A 21,015-nucleotide genomic window follows, 5' to 3' on the forward strand; every position below is an offset into this window, starting at 1 on the left:
TCTTTTTGGCGACTAAAACAAAATTTAGTCACTAAATATATAGTAATCGACTACTAAATAATAATTAGTCGCCAAAAGTTTATATTTTGCGCTACTAATTGTAGGTTTAGTTGTTGATTAAGATTAATTGCCAACAAAAATATAGTTTAGTCGCCAAATATTATGGACATTTTTTACACCTTTTGGTGACAAAAAAATTTAGTAGCTGTATATTTAATTTTTGCCGACGAAAAAAAAATAGTAGCCAAATGATACTTTTGGCTACCAATATATTAGTCACTATTAATTAATCATTGGCTGCAAAATAGCTTTAGTCATTATTCAGCACTATTTGGTGACAAAAAATAATTTAAAGGTTGAATTTTTTTTAAAATGGAAATCAATTGATTTTGGCGCCCCAATATATATACACTGCATGTTCAGTCTCTCACACACACGATATACATTGTTCTGTCTCAAACACTTTTTGCTCTCACCAAACCTCACCTCCTCTCACCACCGACACTCGCCACCGCCGCACATCGCCACCTACAAATCACCAAAGCCACTTAATCACAGGTATTTTTCTCTTGCTCTGTCGCTCTCAGTCTCTCCCTCTCTGTTGCTTTCAGTCTCGATCCCTCTTTGTCGATCTCGCTCTCTCTCCCCCTCTCTCTCTCTGTCCATCTTGGTCTCTCTCTCTCTCTCTCTCTCCCTTCCTCTATTTTCCCATTTCTCACACGTAGCTCTAGGGTTTTATATGATTTTTGTTGTTTGATTTTGTGTTGATTTCTTAACTCAAAATCCAGATTTTTGTGTTCATTTTGTGTTGATTTCCTACACTTCCTATAGGGTTTGTGTTAATTTCTAGACAAAAGTCCCAAATTCAATCTTATGAGCTTAATTTGATTTCAGAAATATATTAGCTTAATGTGTGAGTTGTAAGAGATTTGGGTTTTGTTTGTACTGGGATGCTCATTGTACTGTTGAAATGTTGATGCTGTACATCTTTTTACTGTAATTCTCTTGAAAATTAGTGAGTAATGTTTGGTTGTTTGTAGGCACTGTTATTGTTGAGTCACACTGCTGGTTGATCTTTTATTTGTTTATAGTTCCCTTCCTTTTATTTTAAAAAATAAAAACATAAATATTCTGAACTTTTATCTAAACAATTTTTTGTTTTTATTTTGCTGGTTTTTAAAGATTTGTTTTTTGTGTCTTCAAGTTATGGTTTCTTGGATGAAGCTGTAAACTGGATGCACATCTCCCTGTTGTTTTTGATAGTTAGCTATGGGATATGGTTTTCGTGATATAGCACCACCACCACCGTACTCGTATGTTACCTGTTTAATTACTTAATCGGTTTCATGGAGAAAGTTTGGAAATACCACTTGGGTTGAATAAGATGCTTACAAATTACCATCTATCTTGTTAATTAAGCACTTAACTTTATTATTAGCCTATGAATAAGATGCGTTTCAGAGGTTTGGTGTGTTTTTGCTTTTGAGGGCATATAAATTGCTTTCATTTGTTCTATTTTGGTCTTGAAATACAGACAAGTTCAGCCATTTGTCTAGTTTAGTTCTCTACTCTGCTGCATTGCACATGGTTTTGTATTATGTGATGTTTCTCTTTATGTACTCTATTTTGTATTGTAATGTTTTGATTTAAATAAAGCTTTTCTTTGCTAATAAAGCAACTTAAATCTTGATTTGCTTTGGCTTTAAAACTTGATCTGAACATTTCTCTAGATTGTTTGCTAAATTTTATTTAGCTTTTGAACCTCGTGTTTGTATGCTGAGAAAATTTAGAAACCAAATGAATTTCAAACTTTTACTATTATGCTTTTATGTTTGTTTGGCTAGAAAACTTTGCTTTCTTGTTCTTCTGGACTACTCATGGAAGAGTTGGATGTTTCTTCAATGGCAGCTTTATCTAACCACCTATGTTTAGGAAGCGTAATAGAAAACAAATTACAAATTTGGTACTCAATAATATGGGTAACTAATTTTGAAGACTAGACGGAGGTGGGAAGAAGGAATGAAAAATTGATTACAAAACATTGGAAATCATCTTTTTTCTAGAATTTTGTAAATTATATATGAATACTAGTTTCCATTTTTAAAACAAAAATAAACTCTACAAACAAGTTTGGTTTCTAGTTTTCAAAACTAGTTTCCATTTTTAATGATTCATTCTGTTTTAATGTATTCACCATATTTAGTCCTAATTTAATCCCAAAAAAGAAATCACAAAAATTCAAGAACTTACTAGGATTGATTAAGACTATATTCTTGATCATAAATCATCTTGTGATGTAGAATTAATATCAAATAAACTACAAATGTCCATCAATATATAGAATCTGTGAATCATAGACAAGAAAGTAGTTCACTCACTCATCACCCTTCATGTCACTCTCTCCATGAACAGCTGTAATTTATTGATCATAGAGAGAGACATATGGTCGATTCATATTTGACAGCAACATTGCATAACTAATCCATTTGTCTAATTACTACATTAGTATTTACAAATTAATCTTTCAAAAGGGTGTTGGTGTTTGATGGTATTATTGTCTCAGTTGTTGAGGTCTTGGGTTTATCCATCTTACAAATGGATTATGTTTGTTGTGCTTTTTCTATATTTTTTAAAATGTATTGTTAGACTATAATATGTTTGGTGTAACTTTTTTTCAAACTGATAGTTCAAAATAAAAAATTAGGATCTAAAAGTCTCCCCATTCTCAGGTTCTAGATTACTAATTTTTTTCTAACTATTTATACTATTTCTATGTCATAAGCTACAAACAAAGTTGCATCAAAACAAAGTTGCATCCAAACAAAGTGATTAAAATATCTATTAATTGGTTAGAACCTCTATACTTTCCGTATATTTGTTGAGATTTCTCTTTTTCACGTTTGCAAGTTTCTTTATATTAATTATGTATTGTATTTAGTTCAAGGACTTCTAAATTATGTCGTCCTTGTTATGATTATTGTGCATATTTGAATATCCAATTCAATAGATTTCTCTAAAATGTCCAAAAAAATAAAATGAGCCAACTAATGAACAAATTAAAGGTACAAATGATACAATGAAGTTGTAACAAATGAACAAATTCAATATATTTCTCTCATGTTTCGGCATAAAGCAATGTTGAAGCATTCAAGTTCGATTTTGATTCAAGAGGGTAGAAGAAGTAACATGCTATCCACCTTGTTGTTTCACCAAACTTTCTTTGAGTTCTTACAATGACTTTATTTTTCATGATCTCACAGTTGGATCTGTACACAAGGGGTGTTTTTTTAACCAAGGGGTGTGATTTAATCATTTTAGGAAACTAATTTTATTATTTAAAACGAAGACCATAAATTAATAGAAGCCATGTTTTTGACATATTGGCATTGAGAAACATGAGTTTAATTTAGACTTGAGTTGTTTAAGTAAGCGCTGTGAAGGAAAATAGAATGTTTACTCACATAACTAAATGATTTGGATTACTTTAAACTTGGGTCTGGTGGAGCAATCCTCTTCCATATGATGTCAGCTGAACTCTTTTGACATGGCTCCGTTGATCTATCAACTCTCTTGAATTGATCTCATAATTAAATGTGTTGTTGTTCTAATTTTGAGGTATGACTAGGGTTTTAGCATGTATAAGGATATATGTATATTTATTCTCATTGGTTTCTTAACAAACTGTAGGGACTTTATAGAAGGGCGATACATTTGCAAAAAGCTCCACCATTGGATGCAGTATGTGTAACAATGTAGTGCCTGTTTCCTTGTCTAATATAAAATCAATTTGTGAACTTGAGGGTTGAGTGATGTGAGAACCAGTTATAATTTGTTTCTAACTGTTGTACCTGCAGGTGACTAAGCTGGTACTTGTGTAAAAGAGATCTACATTCTTGGAGAGCTTTTTTCTTTATTTTTCTTCTTCTCCTATGTGCTTATCTAATCTTTGCTGAGCTTGAGTACTTATAGATGGGTTGAGTTTGTGAGGTTACATAAAATGAGTCATGTTACAGATCTGAGCACAGTTTCTTGTAGGGTCTGTTTATCCTTATTGGTGTTCACAAGTAGTGCTGAGGTGTGTTGGAGTTCGCTTTGTTTGGTGAGAGCTTAAAGGACATCAAGAGGGCCAAGCTGCCAATATGCGCCAGCCCTTTTTGATGTTCTCAAATAGGATTGTTGGTGTCTTTATTATACCAAATTTGTATAGATCTACGTTTGCTATCTGTCTGCTGCAATGCAATGTCTTGCTGCTCTGCTACTCTGCTAATCTGTCTGCTACTCAGCTAACCTATTTGTTGATTCGTTGTTGATCTGTTGTGCTCTTTTGGCTTGGTTTGTTGCTGAGCTAATACACTGCATTATGTTGTGTTGTTGTGTTGTCTAGTTGTGCTCTTTTTCCATATGTATCTTGTTTTTTGTTCAGGGTCCCTATTTTTGTTAGATATGGTTTTTGAACAGAAGTATGGGTTTGAGAGTTTTAGATTGCTCTGTGTCTAGATGCTAGCCTTTTATTTTGGTTTTGCTGTTTGTCTTTTGCTTTGTATAGTTCTGCAGGGCCTAGGGCATTCCCCTTGTAATCTTGTTTTTTTTCTGTTTTTATTTCATGACTTATTCACCCAAAAAAAGAACTCTGAAATCCCACATATTATATTTAAGCATTTTATTTGGTGGTGTGTAGGATATTATAGCAACGGGTGGGGCTGATACAAGTGTTGTACTCTTTGATCGGCCATAATGAGAGATTCTATCTACACTTAATGGTGTCATTCAAAGAAGGTCTAATACTTTCCTTTCATTTGTTTATTGTTTGAGTTTTATCTACTTATGAAAATCTTTTGGCTAAGCACACTTGTTGTTCCTTTTTCCTCTGCTCTTTTTGCAAGTTACTAGTGTTAAATTTGTAGCTGAGGATGACTTGGTTGTTACTGGTTCAGCTGATAAGGTAAACCGTGCTCACTAACAAAGTGATTTGAATTTTTTTAATATATAAATATTTTTATTTAATTCTGCTGCTTTTGTGCTATGCTTGTTTGTTTGGTTTTCTCATTCCAGTTGCTAATGCTGTTGTTATGGGTTGATTTAGGTCAAACCGTTTGGGTCACCCAAAGGGCTTGGCTATCGGATCAGAAGGTATTGTTCATTTTTACCAGCTCACTACGTGTCTTATTTTGATAATTTGAATTATAATTTTTGTAGGATACTTTTTATATATCATTCACAAAAAAATTAAGGTAATATGTACAAAATTTCTGCCAACTTTCATGTTTTTTGAATTATAATGTTAAACTACAAGCTAGGTTTGACATAGATTCATTTAATTTAATTGAAAAATGCCTTGAACTTAGGTTTCACATAAGTTGGGAGTTGGAGTAAAAAAGCCTTTAGTGTCTAATGTCTACTTTATCTTCGTTTCCCTGTAAATTCAAGCTATGAAATCTTGACATCTCGGCTTTTATATGTCCACATCCAAATTATCATAATAAAGAGGATTCCAAGTACAACAAAACAATCACCATAAAACTAAATAGTTTTGTCATATTGTGATCATCAAGAAAAGATCACACATGACTATTACCAAAAACCTACCATTTGGATTAAGATATTTGTAAAATCAAATTTGCAAAGCATGAACCTGAAACCAATAACAAAACAAGAAACCTGAGTGGTCTACAATTTTCCCATTTCGGAAGGCAGGAAAACTATGACAGTTGTTGAAACACAAAGCAAAAGAGAGACATAGAAAAAGAGCAACACAAGTGACTAAATCTAAAACAATAATGCAAACTGTTGCATATTGCAGTTCTTTTCTGTTTACCCCTAAGCTGAGCATCACAAATTGAAGAGCTAATATAAATGGGAAAATATGCAAGGCTACAAATTAGGCCTCGACAGCAACAAATTTTAGACGATCTCAACCATTCTAAGTACAAGAGTCAACTCAAATGATACATCACCTGCCAACATATTCCGGGTCTAGCAATAACGGGAATAACACGTTAGGAAACTTACAACGGTACAAAAGCAAAAGGAGTTCAATCTTCTAAGCATGTCACTCATTCTCTTCCATTGTCGTCTTTAATAGCACCTACTTCTCTGACATCAAGAGCAAAGCTATATTCTTGGTTACAACCCATATAGAAATCACACATGAAATAGAGGGTATAGGTCTTCTTTCCTACTTCTCCAGGGGCAGCAAAATCAAGCTTGACCTTGGCTTTCTTCTGCAAGGAAACTCTTTTGATGGCAAGCTTACTTTTGGTATGACCAACCACAAAGCCACCATCATTCTTCTTTGGTTTTGGGATATGTTGGGGCATCAACGGGTCCCACTTCTGTCCTGCCCTTAAGATCCTATTCAAGGGTCACCTGCAAAACTGACATCATCCGCAGCCCTCACATTGTCACCATCAACCACATCATAGGTCAGATCAATATTCAGGAAACGGTTGCAAATCCGCACAATATCCATCAACTGTGAATCTAACATTTGCAATAGCTCTCGCCTTTCATCATCCTCCACCTCCACCGAATCAAACACTGTCTCTATACTCTTTCCTAGGTTCTCTTAGCCAAATCTTTTGTGAAATTCAAAGCTTCGAGTATTAGCAGTCAAAAGTTCAAGGGGAGAGTGTAATGAAGAACCAATTTTTCAAATAATCCATCACTGGCCCACTAAACAAAGTAATAATAAAATAAAATATACATCTGATACCCAACTTTGTATTGTGTTTAGATTATGACTATTAATTCATATTGTAGTGACTTGGCAATTCTCAAGCCGGACAACCTTTAAGCAAATAACCACTTGCATACATACCTTTGTAAACCCTGCGAAACAGTGAACGTCAAATGATGTTTTGGAGATGGAAGAAATCAGAAGCTACTCTAGCCTTGTTGGTAGAAAAGTAATGAGGCAGTAAATTGTTAAACTAATATCAAATTACGAAGTTAGGATAAAGTTCTATCACAGTTGCAAGGGGTGTGACATTATGCTCAAATGCTATATATGGAACTAATTGGTGTATTTTTTATTAATTAATTTATTTTTTTTGTAGATGGCTTTTGCATGGAGTTGTGGATATTCCATTTTTGTGGACAAATAACAACTTACACTTTTGTAAACTCCTGCATTTTTCTCATCCTCTGCTTTTTATATAAATTTGTATTAATTGTATAGAATACTTTTGGTGGGGTACATAATACTTTTGCCTTCAAATAGATAATTTATGCCGTGATCTATTGATTACCTTTTGTCGTGGTATATATTACCATGGTATTTTGTACCATGCCAAATGGTCATTTGGCATAGTAGTAAATATATTTTTGTATACGGAGGATGAAATTTCCCTATGATCATTTATGTTATGTATGCAATTATTATTTTAAATTGGAATGTATTTAATTTGTATGGAATTATTGACATTTGAAGGTATTAATTTTAAAATGGTTGTCACTGAAATGGATGTAGTTGAATGGGTGATAATATATGTATAAACCAGTTTGTATATATCGTACAAGTTGCATGGAATATATACAGGTTATGGGTGTAGACAAATTTATAAAATAAAAATAAAAAATTGATGTTTTGGCGACTAAAAAATTGATAGCAAAAAATAAAGTCAATATTTTTGCCGACTAAATAGTTAGTAGCTAAAAAAAAGAATTAAATGAAAACAAATCTTTTGGCGACTAAATATTTAGTAGCCATAACAAATAAGACTTTAGGCGACTAATAATTTAGTAGCAAAAAAAAAAAAAGAAGAGGAAAAACACTTTTGGCCACCAAACTATTAGTAGCCAAAACAGAAAATATTAGACCTTAGGTGACGAAGGTGTTAGTAGCTAAGCAATTTAAGCTTTGGCGACAAAAATATTAGTCGCTGAAAAATGCTTTTGGCGACTAAAATATTAGTAGCCAAACAGAAAATTTTAGACCTTAGGCGACTAAAGTTTTAGTAGCTAAACAGTTTAGGTTTTGGCAACCAAAAATATTAGTCACTGAAAATGTCATGTTAAATTTAGTTGAAACATTTTTAGCGACTAAATTATTAGTCGCCAATTGTGTGCTTTTAGCGACTAAAATTTTTTTTAGTCAGCAATTACTTTCCTCGACCATCTTTCAACGAAAAAGTTGGCGACTATAAAGACCCAAAAAAAATAAATAAATTCAGAATTTAAACGATGGGTATTTATTTTCCAAAATTGACGGATTAGCAGAATTTTGGTGAAGTTTTGACTTTCAAGACACAAAACTCTTGATCCACCACATTTAGAGTTAGAATCTCACCCTAGTCCTTTAGGCCAAAATGATGAGCATGTTGAGGACATCGTTTTGACTGGTAGAGATTGAATTTCGGGAAGATTGATGTTTGAGGCTTTTCTCCTCTTCTCTTCTAAAGGTAGGGATTTTTCCTACACTTCTTTATGCACTTTTACGTGATTATATGAAGTTTAGAGTTCTATATAATTTAATTAGAATTTTTGAAAAATTTGTGTTTTATTTGCTTAAAAGAGAAATTTTGAGAAAAATAAAAAGTTGATGCCCAAATTGCGAAAGTGTAAACTTGGAATATGTTTGTAAAGTTATGAAAGAGTTATGTTTTAAATTTGAACAAAAACGGACTTCGATTAAATTGGTTTTGAAATTTTTTTCGGTTTGTGGCCAAAAGAACATTTTTAAAGAAAACAAAGGAATTATATTTAACTTTTAAGGCTTTCGATCAAAATAGGATGTCATAGTTGAATAATGCTTGGAGAATGAGTTTGGAAAGAAAATGATATTTTCTTGGGTATTAATGGTATTATTTTGCTTAATGTATCCGTTGGAACAAAACTGACACAGTTAGAAATGGACCTTGAGAGGTTACCGGACGTGATTGTGATATGAAAACTAGTGTAGTTGTTCATATTTGATGAGATGTGGAATAGATTGTATTTATCAGAACTTTTTTTGGAATTTAATTATTTAAATATTTGTTTAGAAATATCTGTTTTGGGCTATCGGTGGAGGATAGCCATGATTGTTGTAGAAATGCATGAGACTTAGGTAAATTGAACCACATTCCTCATTTGTTGCATTGGACATTGCATTACATTCATTTCATTGGAAATGTATATGCTTTTTAGAAAATGTTTGGAAATGTATCTGTTTGCGAAAAAATGAATATTTGGTGAATTTGGGTAGGGGGTGTAGAACCGCGCGGTTAGGTGTTGAGCCTTCCAGTTTAATGCTAAAAATGACAGTGGTAGTGCATTAGGGCCTACTTTCAGACACTCACCTAGAGATTCACAGAGCCTGTATTCATGTAATATATATGGTTTAAAATGGAAATGATTTTATATCTGTTGTTGCATCTCAACATTGCATGCTTTATAAAAAGAGAGATAAATTGTTTTATCATGAGCATGGCATGAGCATACTCCTCTTTAGTCTTGTCATGGTTCATATATTGTGTAATATATCCCTACTAGGCTGTGGCTCACCTTATAAGGGAAACTATTTCAGGTACAGGTGCTATGCCTTCGCCAAGGCATTGACTTGAGAAGATTCGGAGTGGAGGCTTTATTTCTATTTTACCGTTATTTGTTAAATATAAGCCCAGGGCTGCATTTGCGTTGAGTTGAAACTCCATTTTTGTGTAACCAAGAATGTTCTTGGATAAAATTTGTAAGCTTGTAGGGCACTTATTATCTGCTTGGCTTCCATTTCATACTTGTTGTAAAATGTATGCTTGGGATTGGAACTGGGGCATTGAGATGTGAATAGTATGTATTTGGCATTTAGGATTTAATGAAAATGGATGTATGGAATAGTTAGTTATATATAAACGTCTATTAGGTGGGTTTTGTTGCATAAATAGATATACTCTGCCCAATTTTCGAGGCGTTACAACGACAAAAAATATTAGTTGGCAAAAGGTTTTGGCGACCAAAATTGGACCTTTAGCAACTAAAAAGTTAGTCGCCAAATCTGTCTTGTGTTGTAGTGGTTGTTGCTAAGAAGATTGCTCTTCAATACATCCCTACCACTGATCAAATTGCAGATTTGTTTATCAAGCCTTTATCTGCTTCTAGGTTTCATTATCTGAAGGACAAGCTTATGCTCCTTCCAGCTCCCATAAGCTTGATGGGGGATGATAACATATCAATCAAGAATGAGCTCCATATAGCTAAGTCCAAGTCTAAACCATTAGATCAGTCTCAGCAGCAAAAATTGACAGCACAAGCTCAGCATCAACACAGGGCTAGACTCACTCCTCTAGTGCAGTTGCAGTCTCCTCGAGTAGAGCAATGCAAAGCATCCAAGGCAGCTCATCCCGTGTACTTGATTGTCATGCATAATGTCTCACAGACCTGTAAAGTTAGTATCCCATCAAGTGGAGTTGGTTAAGTTTGTTAGTATGTTAGAGTTAGAGAGTTACTTACATATTATTGTATAAATAGACAATGAATCTTCTTTAATAAGAGTAATCTTAGTTTATCTCTTTCTTCATATACCAATAAATTTAATTATATACATACTAATATGACTGCATCGGGACTTAGCATTTTGAAAGAGTTTCCATCCAAATAACAAAGTAATCACTTGTCATTGCCACATCATTTTTGTGAAAATTATGTGTACTTGTTTTTATGAATGTTATTTTTCTTATACTTGATGCTGTTGACTTTTTTGGGAAAGAAAAAGTGATCTACAAACATAATAATTTAACCCAAATGATGTGACAACAACATTTTTGAAATTATAAATTATAATAAGGCTTCGTTTGTAAAGTGGATTGACTTTTTGATTTTTTTTAATTTTTTTGACTATTTTAGTTTGGGTTAAAAAGTTTGGTTTGGAAAGGATTTTTTGGCTTTTTGACTTTTTTAGATTTTTTTGTGAGAGAAGAGTGTAATGATTATGGGTTGGATGTGATGTTTTGTTTGTTGTGGTTAAAATAGTCTATTTTGTCTTTTGTGGTTAAAATAGCCACAAACAATCTTTCCAAACCTAGCCTAAGTAATGTTTTAGCTTGCAACTAGTATCCTCTATAATAATATATGTATATGTATATATATATATATCAATTGAAAGATATTCTATTGATGAAATCAAATGCATAATGAAATCATTACATCAATGGAGTAGAAAAGAGATGGTGCAACAAGCATAAAAAACTATCTAATGATTGCAATGGTGGTGATGGGCCGCAAATACAATCATTGCCAAGTTAAACCACCTTTAAACTATCTAATGATTGTGTTTTGGTCTCTTAAACCACTATTACCATATTATTGCTAGAGTAGTTATTACTACTCTATAAGATTAACTTAAAAAGTAAGGGAGTGTTGGTGTGATTTGGGTGGTTTAAGAATAAAATTATAAATTTATTATAAATGATGGATTAATAAATAATCAAATTGCAGTTTGAGTGATTTGGGATGGTTTCATTTAGCTAGTTGATAAAAATATTCTAAAAAAATTATTAAATATTTGCATAATATATAATACTATTTTACATAATATTTTTCAAATATATAATACAAACTAATTTTACATAATATTTTTCATATATACAAATACTAATTTGTAATAAATTTTATATTTTAAATTTTTTTCACACTCAGTTTTACTTTGATATTTCATTAGAAGTTAAAAAAAATATATGTATTAATTATAGCGAAGCAGAGTAATTTTGAAAGTGAATTATAAATTTTAAAATTTAATCCACAATTAATGGATGAATCGATATAAATCGAGATGGATTAGACAATTTTAATGAATTTGGTGATATTTTATGCATTTCTATTTAAAAGGGCCTATCATTTGACTATGAATTGTATACGGAATTTCTATTTGTATGTCTTTACTTATTTATTACGAAAGTAATACAAATACTTGCAATAGTGCTTTTTGAATAGTATTATTCATACAGAACGTTGTGAGGAGAGTCTCTAGAACGAGTAGTCAACGACTCTTCCAAGGCAAGATTATGGGTTCAATTTTCTTAGGGGTTGAATTAAGAGGTAAATTATTACGGGTTCAATTTTCTTAGGGATTGAATTAAGAGGTAAATTTTTATTGCTTTGCAAAGGTAAGGAGACTAATTTTCATAAGTGTTAATCTAATTACTAATAAATAATAATTAATTTTCACCTATACAAATAAATAAAAAACTAGAATTGTTAGATTTTTATAATTGACAATCCCGTTTGACAAAAAGTTTTCGAGTTGCAATTTTATTCACTCTTTTGTTTCTGTAAAATTGTGAGTGTTTAAATGCGAATCCAATCCGAATTGTGTTTATGCAGAGGAGTTTGTGATATTTGAGGCTTTCATGTTAGCCACTTCACTGACTATCTACGAGGAATGGTATCATCCAGTACTTTTGCAGAGTGTCTGAACTTCTGGAAAATAAGTTTTATCGCTTGACCGGTGAAGTGTTGCGCTTGAGCGGTCGGCGTATATGTTTTGCACCGTCTGTACTCATATCGCTCGAGCAGTGAAGTGTGCACTCAAGTGGTCTTCACGATTCAATTTACTAGAAAGTGCGTAGTTTGCTATTTTTAGGATTCAAACCGTCCAAAATCTTACAGAGAAAGAAAAGATAAAGTGTTTTCTATTGGAGATTATTTTATATGAGTTTTCTTGGTGTATAGAAGGTAATTGATTAATTAATGAATTATAGATTGTCAAACATCAAGGGTTGTTCTTATTATTTCAGTCACAAAAGAGAAAGGTATTTTTCGGTGGATTTTAGGGAATTTGGGCCTGGAACTTTGGTGGATTCTGAAATAACTCATCGTTATAGATTCGACTTCAGTATTATGGATTCAACGTTGGATAAGAAAATTCCGTAAGGAAGACGGTGGTAGGAGAGACACATCGGAATTGGTTCAATTCGAGCGTGGATTTGTTAGGTAATTGAGGGTACACGTGTGTAATTCTTTTTTATCTTCATAGTAGATTGTTTTGTGACTTTGGTCCATTATTTTTTATCACAATTAGAGGCTCTCTAATTGTAGCTTTTCCACGTTAAATTGTTGTACCGATTTGTCTTAATTATTTGATTGTGATTGTTATTACTGTTTTAAATTAAAATATACTTATGAATCAATATATTAAAATTTTTAAATTTTTCAAGAACATATATAAAGAAGAGAAAGAGAGATAGAGAGAGAGAATTAAACACATGAAATAAGAAGAATTTACATGGTTCGGTGAAACCATCTGTATGAGCAATCCCACGAATAATAGTTTTTACTATCAATCAAAAATGAATGCTCAAAGACATGAATCCCACATATGTGAAATTTTTACTATTAGACACAAAGACATAAATCCTACACATATTAATTAATGTGGAGAAAATTGTTTACAAGCAAAGTCGCCAATTTATTCAAATATAAACTAGTTTAATAAAAATAAATGTCAAAAAATATTTTTAAATTTTTAAAATTTTAAAAATTATTTCTACACACCAAAGATAAAATTATATAAAAATGAAAAATCTTTTACATTTTTTTTTTAATTTTCTTACCAAATTAATTTTTAGTATATATTTAGATGATAATCATATAATGGGTGGTTGTTTTTATTGATATTATTTGAATGTTATTAAGTAATAGATGGTTGTATTTGTTGTTAACATATATTTTTTGATGGTTATTATATAATGGATGGTTATTAGATTTTTAATGTATAATCGATATGTTTAATATATGAAATATTTTTAGTTTTGTATTTTTTGATTTTATGGATTGATTTAATTATTACATTAAAGTTGTCTCCACGTTTAACTTTTGAAAAAATAAAAACTAATTTAATGAAAATAAATATCAAAAAAAATATTTTAAAAAAATTATTTCTACCCTCTCAAAAACTAAAATTATATAAAAATGACGTGTTTTTATTTTTTATTTTTCACCAATTTAAGTTTTAGTTTCTTAAAAAAAAAAATTGGAAAACCAAACCAACGAGAACTTTATAATAAAAAAAATTCCAACATTATTCATTAAAAAAAAAAATCACTATATTTCAAACAAGATATAAGATAAGTTATATGACAACTTTGCCCTTAAAATAGAGTAACAATACCTTCAATTATTTTTATTTGAAAATAGATTCAAAATTTAAAATTAAATATATTACAATTAAAAAGTCATGACTAAAGTGACACAAATCTTAAATTAAAGGAACTCTTAGTGTAATTCATTTAAATATTTTTATTTTTTTAAGAAGATATGCTCTTAGACATATTCTAGCTGGTAGTACAATTCTTGCTGAAACTAGCAAGTAAGGGGTGACTTATTGACTTGACCTGATCTAGATAGCCTCCGTTTGGGAATTGGGTTGGCTTTTTGGCTTTTTGGCTTTTTTGGCTATTTTAGCCTGGGCTAAAAAGTTTGGTTTGGGAAGGGCTTTTTGGCTTTTTGGCTTTTTTGATTTTTTTTTTGAGAGAAGAGTGTAATGATTATGGGTTGGATGTGATGTTTTGTTTGTTGTGGCTAAAATAGCCTGTTTTGTCTTTTGTGGCTATTTTAGCCCCAACCCAACTTGCCAAACACCACCTAGAATACAACATATTATAATGGTGGGAATACAATAGCCACGGATACTGTCTCCTGTCTTCGTATCCTAAATCACTCATAATTATTGAATTAATTCAATAATTATGAGTGATATTCAATAATTATGAGTGATTTAGGACAGAAAGATATGAATTTTTGCAAGCCAAAATCCTTGCTTATACATATACAAGGTAAAATATTCATCGTCATTGGCATTATTTATTTAAGGATATATGACGGAGGAATTGAAACACTGACATGCCAAAAGTGATAAAGCCAGTACAGAAAACTACGAATGACCACGGATTCGAAAAGTACTTGCGTCTGAGACGTGCCATAGTATCTGGCCAGCAACGCTTGCTGTAGTCAGTAGCAGCACTTATTGATTTTTCGAAACAGGACTCCCCGAGAACAACTTCATCGAGGAGGTCTCTGAAGAGCTTGGTGACATCATTACTGGTGCCGAGATAGTTACGTATGATTCCAGCGTTTTCAAGCACTTGGACATCGTTGGGAGTGTTTATGAGTGTGTCCATAAGGAATGCATATGATGTGAAGGAACGAGTAACCCCAGGGCAATTACACTGCTCAAAAGCAATGAGGTTTCTCAAGACTGGTTCAATGGTATCATATATGCACAAACTTGGGATTTGAAAATAAACTCTACCAAGCAACCTGGAAGGACCTCTAGCATCACTAAAGGAGACCTCGGAACCGATTACAAATTTGACTCCTGCATATTCAAGGTCAGATGCACATGGCATGAATTTGCTGAGACCAGTTTGGTTTTCTCCTCCTGCATCATCAGAACGGAAATAGCCCAGGTTCTGTAGAATATGGAGGATATGATATGGAACCTCCCCGTTCCCCCACTTCTTTGGTGCTCTTCTTCCTCTGGCTTCTGAATTCAACATGTCGACAAAAAAATAAACGACATAATCAGTAAGAGCATTACCTGGATTAATACGAGCCACAGTGAGGTCGAACAACTTCTGGAGGACAAAGAAAGGAAGCTGGTTCTCGAGTAGTAGCAAGTCATTTCGGAGGAAGATGGGCATCAGATGTATGTCGAAAATAGGATCGTTGCCTATGTTGAACTTCTTATGTTTAAACTTGTAGAGAAGTTCAAGTATGAAACAACCATCAATCACCAACATCTCTACATCCAGCACAACTTTTTCCGCATAGCATTTCTTGGCACTTTCTAATAACTTGCTCATTTCTTGTACACATTCCTCCAGGGGCGTGGATTTTTTACCGTCTTCCTCTGATTTACCCTCCTTCTTGGGCAATATTTTTCGACCAAAGAGGGAATTTGCATAACTCAGTTTGACACCCTGCACATTCGAATTCTTAATTTGTTCATTTTCACTGTGAAGAGGCCCAATAGAGACGAATTGAGGGGTATATGCACTTTCTTTCTGCTTACGAAGCTGCTCGGGCACCTTGTAAATGCAAGCCGGAGAAGATTTGGATTCAGATTTGTGTGCACCTTCAGCCAATTTTTTTGCAAGCCTCTCAAGTGCTTGCGCATTGATATGGCAATCATCCCTCACACTAGTTCCAGTTGGGACGGAAACTAAACTTTTGTTATCCGGCATCGTATTATCTTTTATATTTATTGATCTTTTGGGTAGTACTTTGGGTGAAAAATGATTTAGGATTTCTGGGTTTGAGGCTGGCAATAAAGACCCTCCCTACTGCCACCTTTTTGTATTGAATAAAGACCCCCCCTACTGCCACCTTTTTGTATTGATCATCATTTTTATTCGTTTCTTTAATCAACAAAAATTGTTCCCGAAGTTTTACGCCGTTACTGGCATATAAACCACTTTGCTTGAAATTTGTGATCAATTTTGATTCTATTAGAAAGACGTACTTGATTCATCACACAGCCAAAGTTTCTTTTTATTTTTTCTTTTTTTATTGATAACTCGATATTCGGTCCATTGGAGCGATTAATTTGGAAGATCAATCCTATCATTCACTTGCGATGGTCTTAATTAAAATTAAGACAAAACCATGTATAGATTAAATCTAAAAAATTATTTACACCTACCAAATTTTAAACCGGAGACAAAGGATCATGCTCCCAAACTCATACTCTAACTATCATACCAATCCTTGAGCTTATTGTACACCCAAAGTTAGGGACATATTTGAATTGGAAGAAAAAACTTTCACACTTTATAACCTTATCATTAAATTTAAAATGTAAATCTAACTTTTGAATTAAAGTAACACTAATTACTCTTTAAAAAAAATCCAAAATAACAAAGATAAAAATAAATAAATAAATAAATAAAACGGAACCTGATTTATTTTTTTCCAACACAATATGCTAGGACCTTATGCCACGTCAGCTTGTAAGTATAGACGATGAAATAAACTGTAATTAAGTAATATTTTGGACAACCAAGGGTTACTTAATGGGTTAGTTTGGGACTTGGGGGTGTATTCTTTTTAAATTTTGGATTCAATTCTCCCTAGTTGTTATTAACTCATTGGGGCCATAGTTCACCTACGAGATTAATTGAAGTATACATAAACTGATTCAGACCCGATTATAAATAAAATAAAAAAGGTAGCATTTTGGACCAGAAGTCGATAGTGAATGAATGACTATATGGAAAAATAGTACAATGAAAATACTGCTAAAAATTGCTTTTTTCCAAGGAAAGAAATTAGGATATCAGAAAAGTTATTCAAGAGTAAGAATGTAATCGTTTCATTACGATCGGTATTTAAATAAAAATTTTCACAGAATTAATAATGTTGATTTTATTATTTTGAATACCGATACAGATCAATTCTCTCATCAAATTGCACAAAACTGTACCAATTGAAATGATTCGAGTCGGTGTGGTTTAATTGAATTTGGGGATGCTGCTGCGCAGGGTGTGCAGCAGCATCTGCTGTGCAGCGATTATGGGCCCATTTCGGGGCCTATTTTTATAATCCGAACCGTTCACATTTTAGAATACATCAAGTAGAACATCTCTGCAAAAAATCAAGTTAATCGGATATCGTTTACCTATTCATCCACTCACATTTGTATTTATTTTAATACTTTAAATCACAATTATTATTTATTTTTTAGATAGAAATATGAGTAGATGAATGAGTAAACGATATCCGATTAACTTGATTTTTTGCAGGCATGTTCTACTTGATATATTCTAAAATGTGAACGGTTCGGATTATCAAAACACTACAGGAAAATACACCTTTGGCGACTAAATTTTTAGTCGCCAAAAGTCCCCTTTTAGTCGCCAAATGTCAAATTTCCACTTTCCCCGACAAAATCTTTTAGTCGCCGGGTTTGTCGCAAATAGACGGTCGGCAATACCTTTGGCGACAAAAAAAACTTTTAGTCGGCAATAAACAGGTTTTCAGCGACTAAGGTTTTAGTCGCCAATAGTCAATTCCATTTTTGGAAATTATACCTTTGGCGACTAAACTATTAGTCGCTAATAGTGAATTATTATTTTTATTATTTATACATTTGGCGACTATTTTTTTTTTAGTCGCCAAAAGCATTTTTGAAAAAAAAACAAATTTTTCCTTTGTGCGTCACAGCTCCCACGGAGCGAACCTAGGACCTCCAAGTTCCAAACCTCCAAACCTTAACCATACACTCCACCCCACTATGCCACTGAGTCATCTCATGACTATAATTGCAACTTATATTATTTATATATTACTTTCATCAGTATTAATACACAACTATATATATAAATGTAATTATATAATATTCAAATATAATTTATGTAAAAAATAAATTATTTATTAAAAAAATTTTAGATCACTTTTGGCGACTAAAAATATTATTTAGTCGCCAATTGTATTATTTTTGGGCTACTAATTAATTTTCCGTCGCTAAAGAAAACCATTCCGCCTAAAAACCTACCCTTTTGGCGACTAAACTTGTTTTTGGTCGCCAAAAACCTCCCCCTTTGGCTACTAAAGTGAATTTAAGTCGCCATAAACCTGTTTTTAGCTACTAATTTTTTTTTAGTAGCCAAAAAGCTTGACCTTCAGCGACGAAACTGTTTTTAGTCGCCAAAACAGGTACAATCAGCGACCAAAGTGGTTTTTAGTCGCCAAAACCTTAACGTTTGGCTACCAAATGGTTTTAGTCGCCAAAAACCCTAACCTTTGGCTACTAAAAATATGTTTGTCGCTAAAACCCCTATATTTGGCGACTAAACTGCCTTTTAGTCGCTAAAACCATTACATTCGGCGACTAAAGTCTTTTAGTCGGCAAAAGTGACCAATTTTGGCGACTAATTCCATTTTAGTCGCCAATTCCATGACTTTCAGCGACGAAAATTCCCATTTTAGTCGCCAATAGTGTTTTTTGTTGTAGTGAAATGGTCCCCAAAATAGGCCAATTTCCGTGCACAGCAGATGCTGCTACGCACCCCGCGCAGTAGCGTCCCCAATCCCGGTTTAATTGGTTTAAGACCTTTCAAATTGAACAATTATTAGTCACTAATTTATGTAAAAATATTAGATTGGCTATTTGTCCACCACTTCAAGCATATCCAATCTATCTATTTAATAAATACTTTTTAATTCCTAAATTAATAAAAATACAAACAAAAAATAATGAGTAAGAGTTAAAATTATATAGTAAGGATTTATTAATATAGGGATGATAATTTTAATTAATTGAGGTTAATTTATTATACTCATTAATATCATTGTATTATTATATTATGTTATATATATACATATACAATATATGTTGAAGTGTTTAGTTCGGTGCACAAGGTGCTTAAATCGGTATCAAATAAAAAATTGAAAAAAATTAAATGAAAAAACTATACGGACCAACTCTTGTTAATAAAAAGACCAAATATGATCGGTTCGATCCGTTTCAATCGATTTGATTGATTTTTCTTACATTCCTACTCAAAAGTTTTAGGGACTAAATTTTTGTCTAAAAAAATCAAAAATTGGTTGCAAAAAAATATTAGAGGACTAATTCCTATCGTTACAAGGATGGTCGCTAAAGGGTCATTTGAAAAATCAACAATAGGTCTTTTAGAGACAAAATTTTGAAAATGTTGCAAATAAACACAAAATAATTTGACCCCAAATTATATTCATCACTAATGTCCAAATTTTGACTCTAAAAATATAATAATGAAACTTTTAGCAACAAAAATATTTGGCTCATAAAAAATGATTTTGTCCCCAAAAACTTTTGTGGCTAAAACCTTAATTAATTATTACTCAAAACTTCAAATCACACTTGCTTTAAAACTTTTAACTTTGTTCTTCTTGTTTGACAATCTTCCAGTATTTAAAGAAAAGATTAAAGAGAGGAGAGAGACTGTTTGATTACAAAAATCAAAACAGTATATATAAATAATAATAATAAAAAAAAAACAGATTGCTATTTTGTTACAAAAACAAAATTAGAATTTGAAAAAGAAAAATTAATAAAACAGAAAAGTAAACTAATTACTTACGTTATTATTTTATCAAATAAAATTTTGATTAAGTCCAGTGTTTAACACTGTGTCATTAAGACAGATTCGTCTTCTCTAGGGTGCTCATAGAATATAGGCGTCTATCTCCCAGGATAAAATGATTTAAAACGAACAGTAGCAGCACTACAAACTATTCGCACAACGAACAGTAGAACAGGTAAAAACCTGTTCGGAATAGTGTTGAACAGATAGAAAACCTATTCGGATTTGAACTCAATAGGTATGAACTTGTTTGGGTTTGAATTAAACAGATATGAACCTGTTCAGATAGGTATGGAACCTGTACAAAAAGATTTGAAGAGGTGCAAGCCAAATTTTGAATTTTTCCAACCGAAATTTGAATTTAAAAGGTTAGAATTTATTTTGCAAAATAAAAAATAAATAAATTCAAATGTTTTTGGCCCAGACAAGCCCAACCTAACCTCACACCTACCTAACCGACCGGTGGTGGCGGCGCACGTGTGTTTGTTTTGAGTCCAATGGGTTTAGCTCATTTTGCCCATAACATCTCCCTCTACAAAACTTGAGTGCCCATTGGGGCCTATCCTAAGTTCCAAACTCAAAGCTTATAAATCTACACCCAGTTTGCCCACCAAAACAATGTGAGACAAATCTTAACCCATTTTTTATGGAAACTTCACCAACATAGAATTTCCATAGAGCTCACTTTAGCTTCAATTTTTTATTTACCCGATAATAGTTTTGAGCAATCAAATATACGACGTGAATCGTTACACGACAAAGAACGCGTTGCCACACGAACCCGCCAACTTTGGCGCATCTTAAAAATTAGACCAAAATTTAGAAAAAAATCTATTTTTTTCCAAACCATTTTTCAAACCATTTCTTACGCTTCCATCGTCTAGCTTTTAATTTTCAAATTCAAGCAGTCCCTCAATAATCTTTTCAAGGACTAGAAGGCCATTATGAAATAGGATTTCAAACACGACAATTCCTCCAA

General features: G+C 32.5%; 1 protein-coding gene and 1 long non-coding RNA gene across 12 annotated transcripts; one reads left to right on the forward strand and one right to left on the reverse strand.

Annotated features, from left to right (window-relative positions):
* Window positions 1–404: 404 nt before the first annotated feature.
* On the forward strand, window positions 405–9,816 carry LOC145790666 (uncharacterized). 11 transcript variants are annotated; one of them, XR_014329579.1, is made up of 6 exons: window positions 405–558; window positions 3,688–3,752; window positions 4,679–4,776; window positions 4,884–4,942; window positions 5,053–5,130; window positions 9,506–9,816. It is a non-coding gene; the product is annotated as an uncharacterized LOC145790666 (long non-coding RNA). The 11 variants fall into 11 exon arrangements; XR_014329580.1 differs by having other exon boundaries at window positions 3,688–3,738; XR_014329588.1 differs by lacking the exon at window positions 9,506–9,816 and adding an exon at window positions 7,056–7,335 and having other exon boundaries at window positions 3,688–3,738; window positions 4,891–4,942; window positions 5,084–5,130.
* A 4,952-nt stretch (window positions 9,817–14,768) lies between these two features.
* LOC114276943 (UPF0481 protein At3g47200) lies at window positions 14,769–16,154 on the reverse strand. The gene has a single exon (XM_028218776.2). The coding sequence runs from the start codon at window positions 16,152–16,154 to the stop codon at window positions 14,769–14,771; it is 1,386 nt and encodes a 461-aa protein (XP_028074577.2).
* Window positions 16,155–21,015: the final 4,861 nt, after the last annotated feature.

The sequence above is a fragment of the Camellia sinensis genome, chromosome 5 (genome assembly GCF_055761805.1).
Source record: "Camellia sinensis isolate YWXY chromosome 5, ASM5576180v1, whole genome shotgun sequence".
Lineage (NCBI taxonomy): Eukaryota > Viridiplantae > Streptophyta > Magnoliopsida > Ericales > Theaceae > Camellia > Camellia sinensis.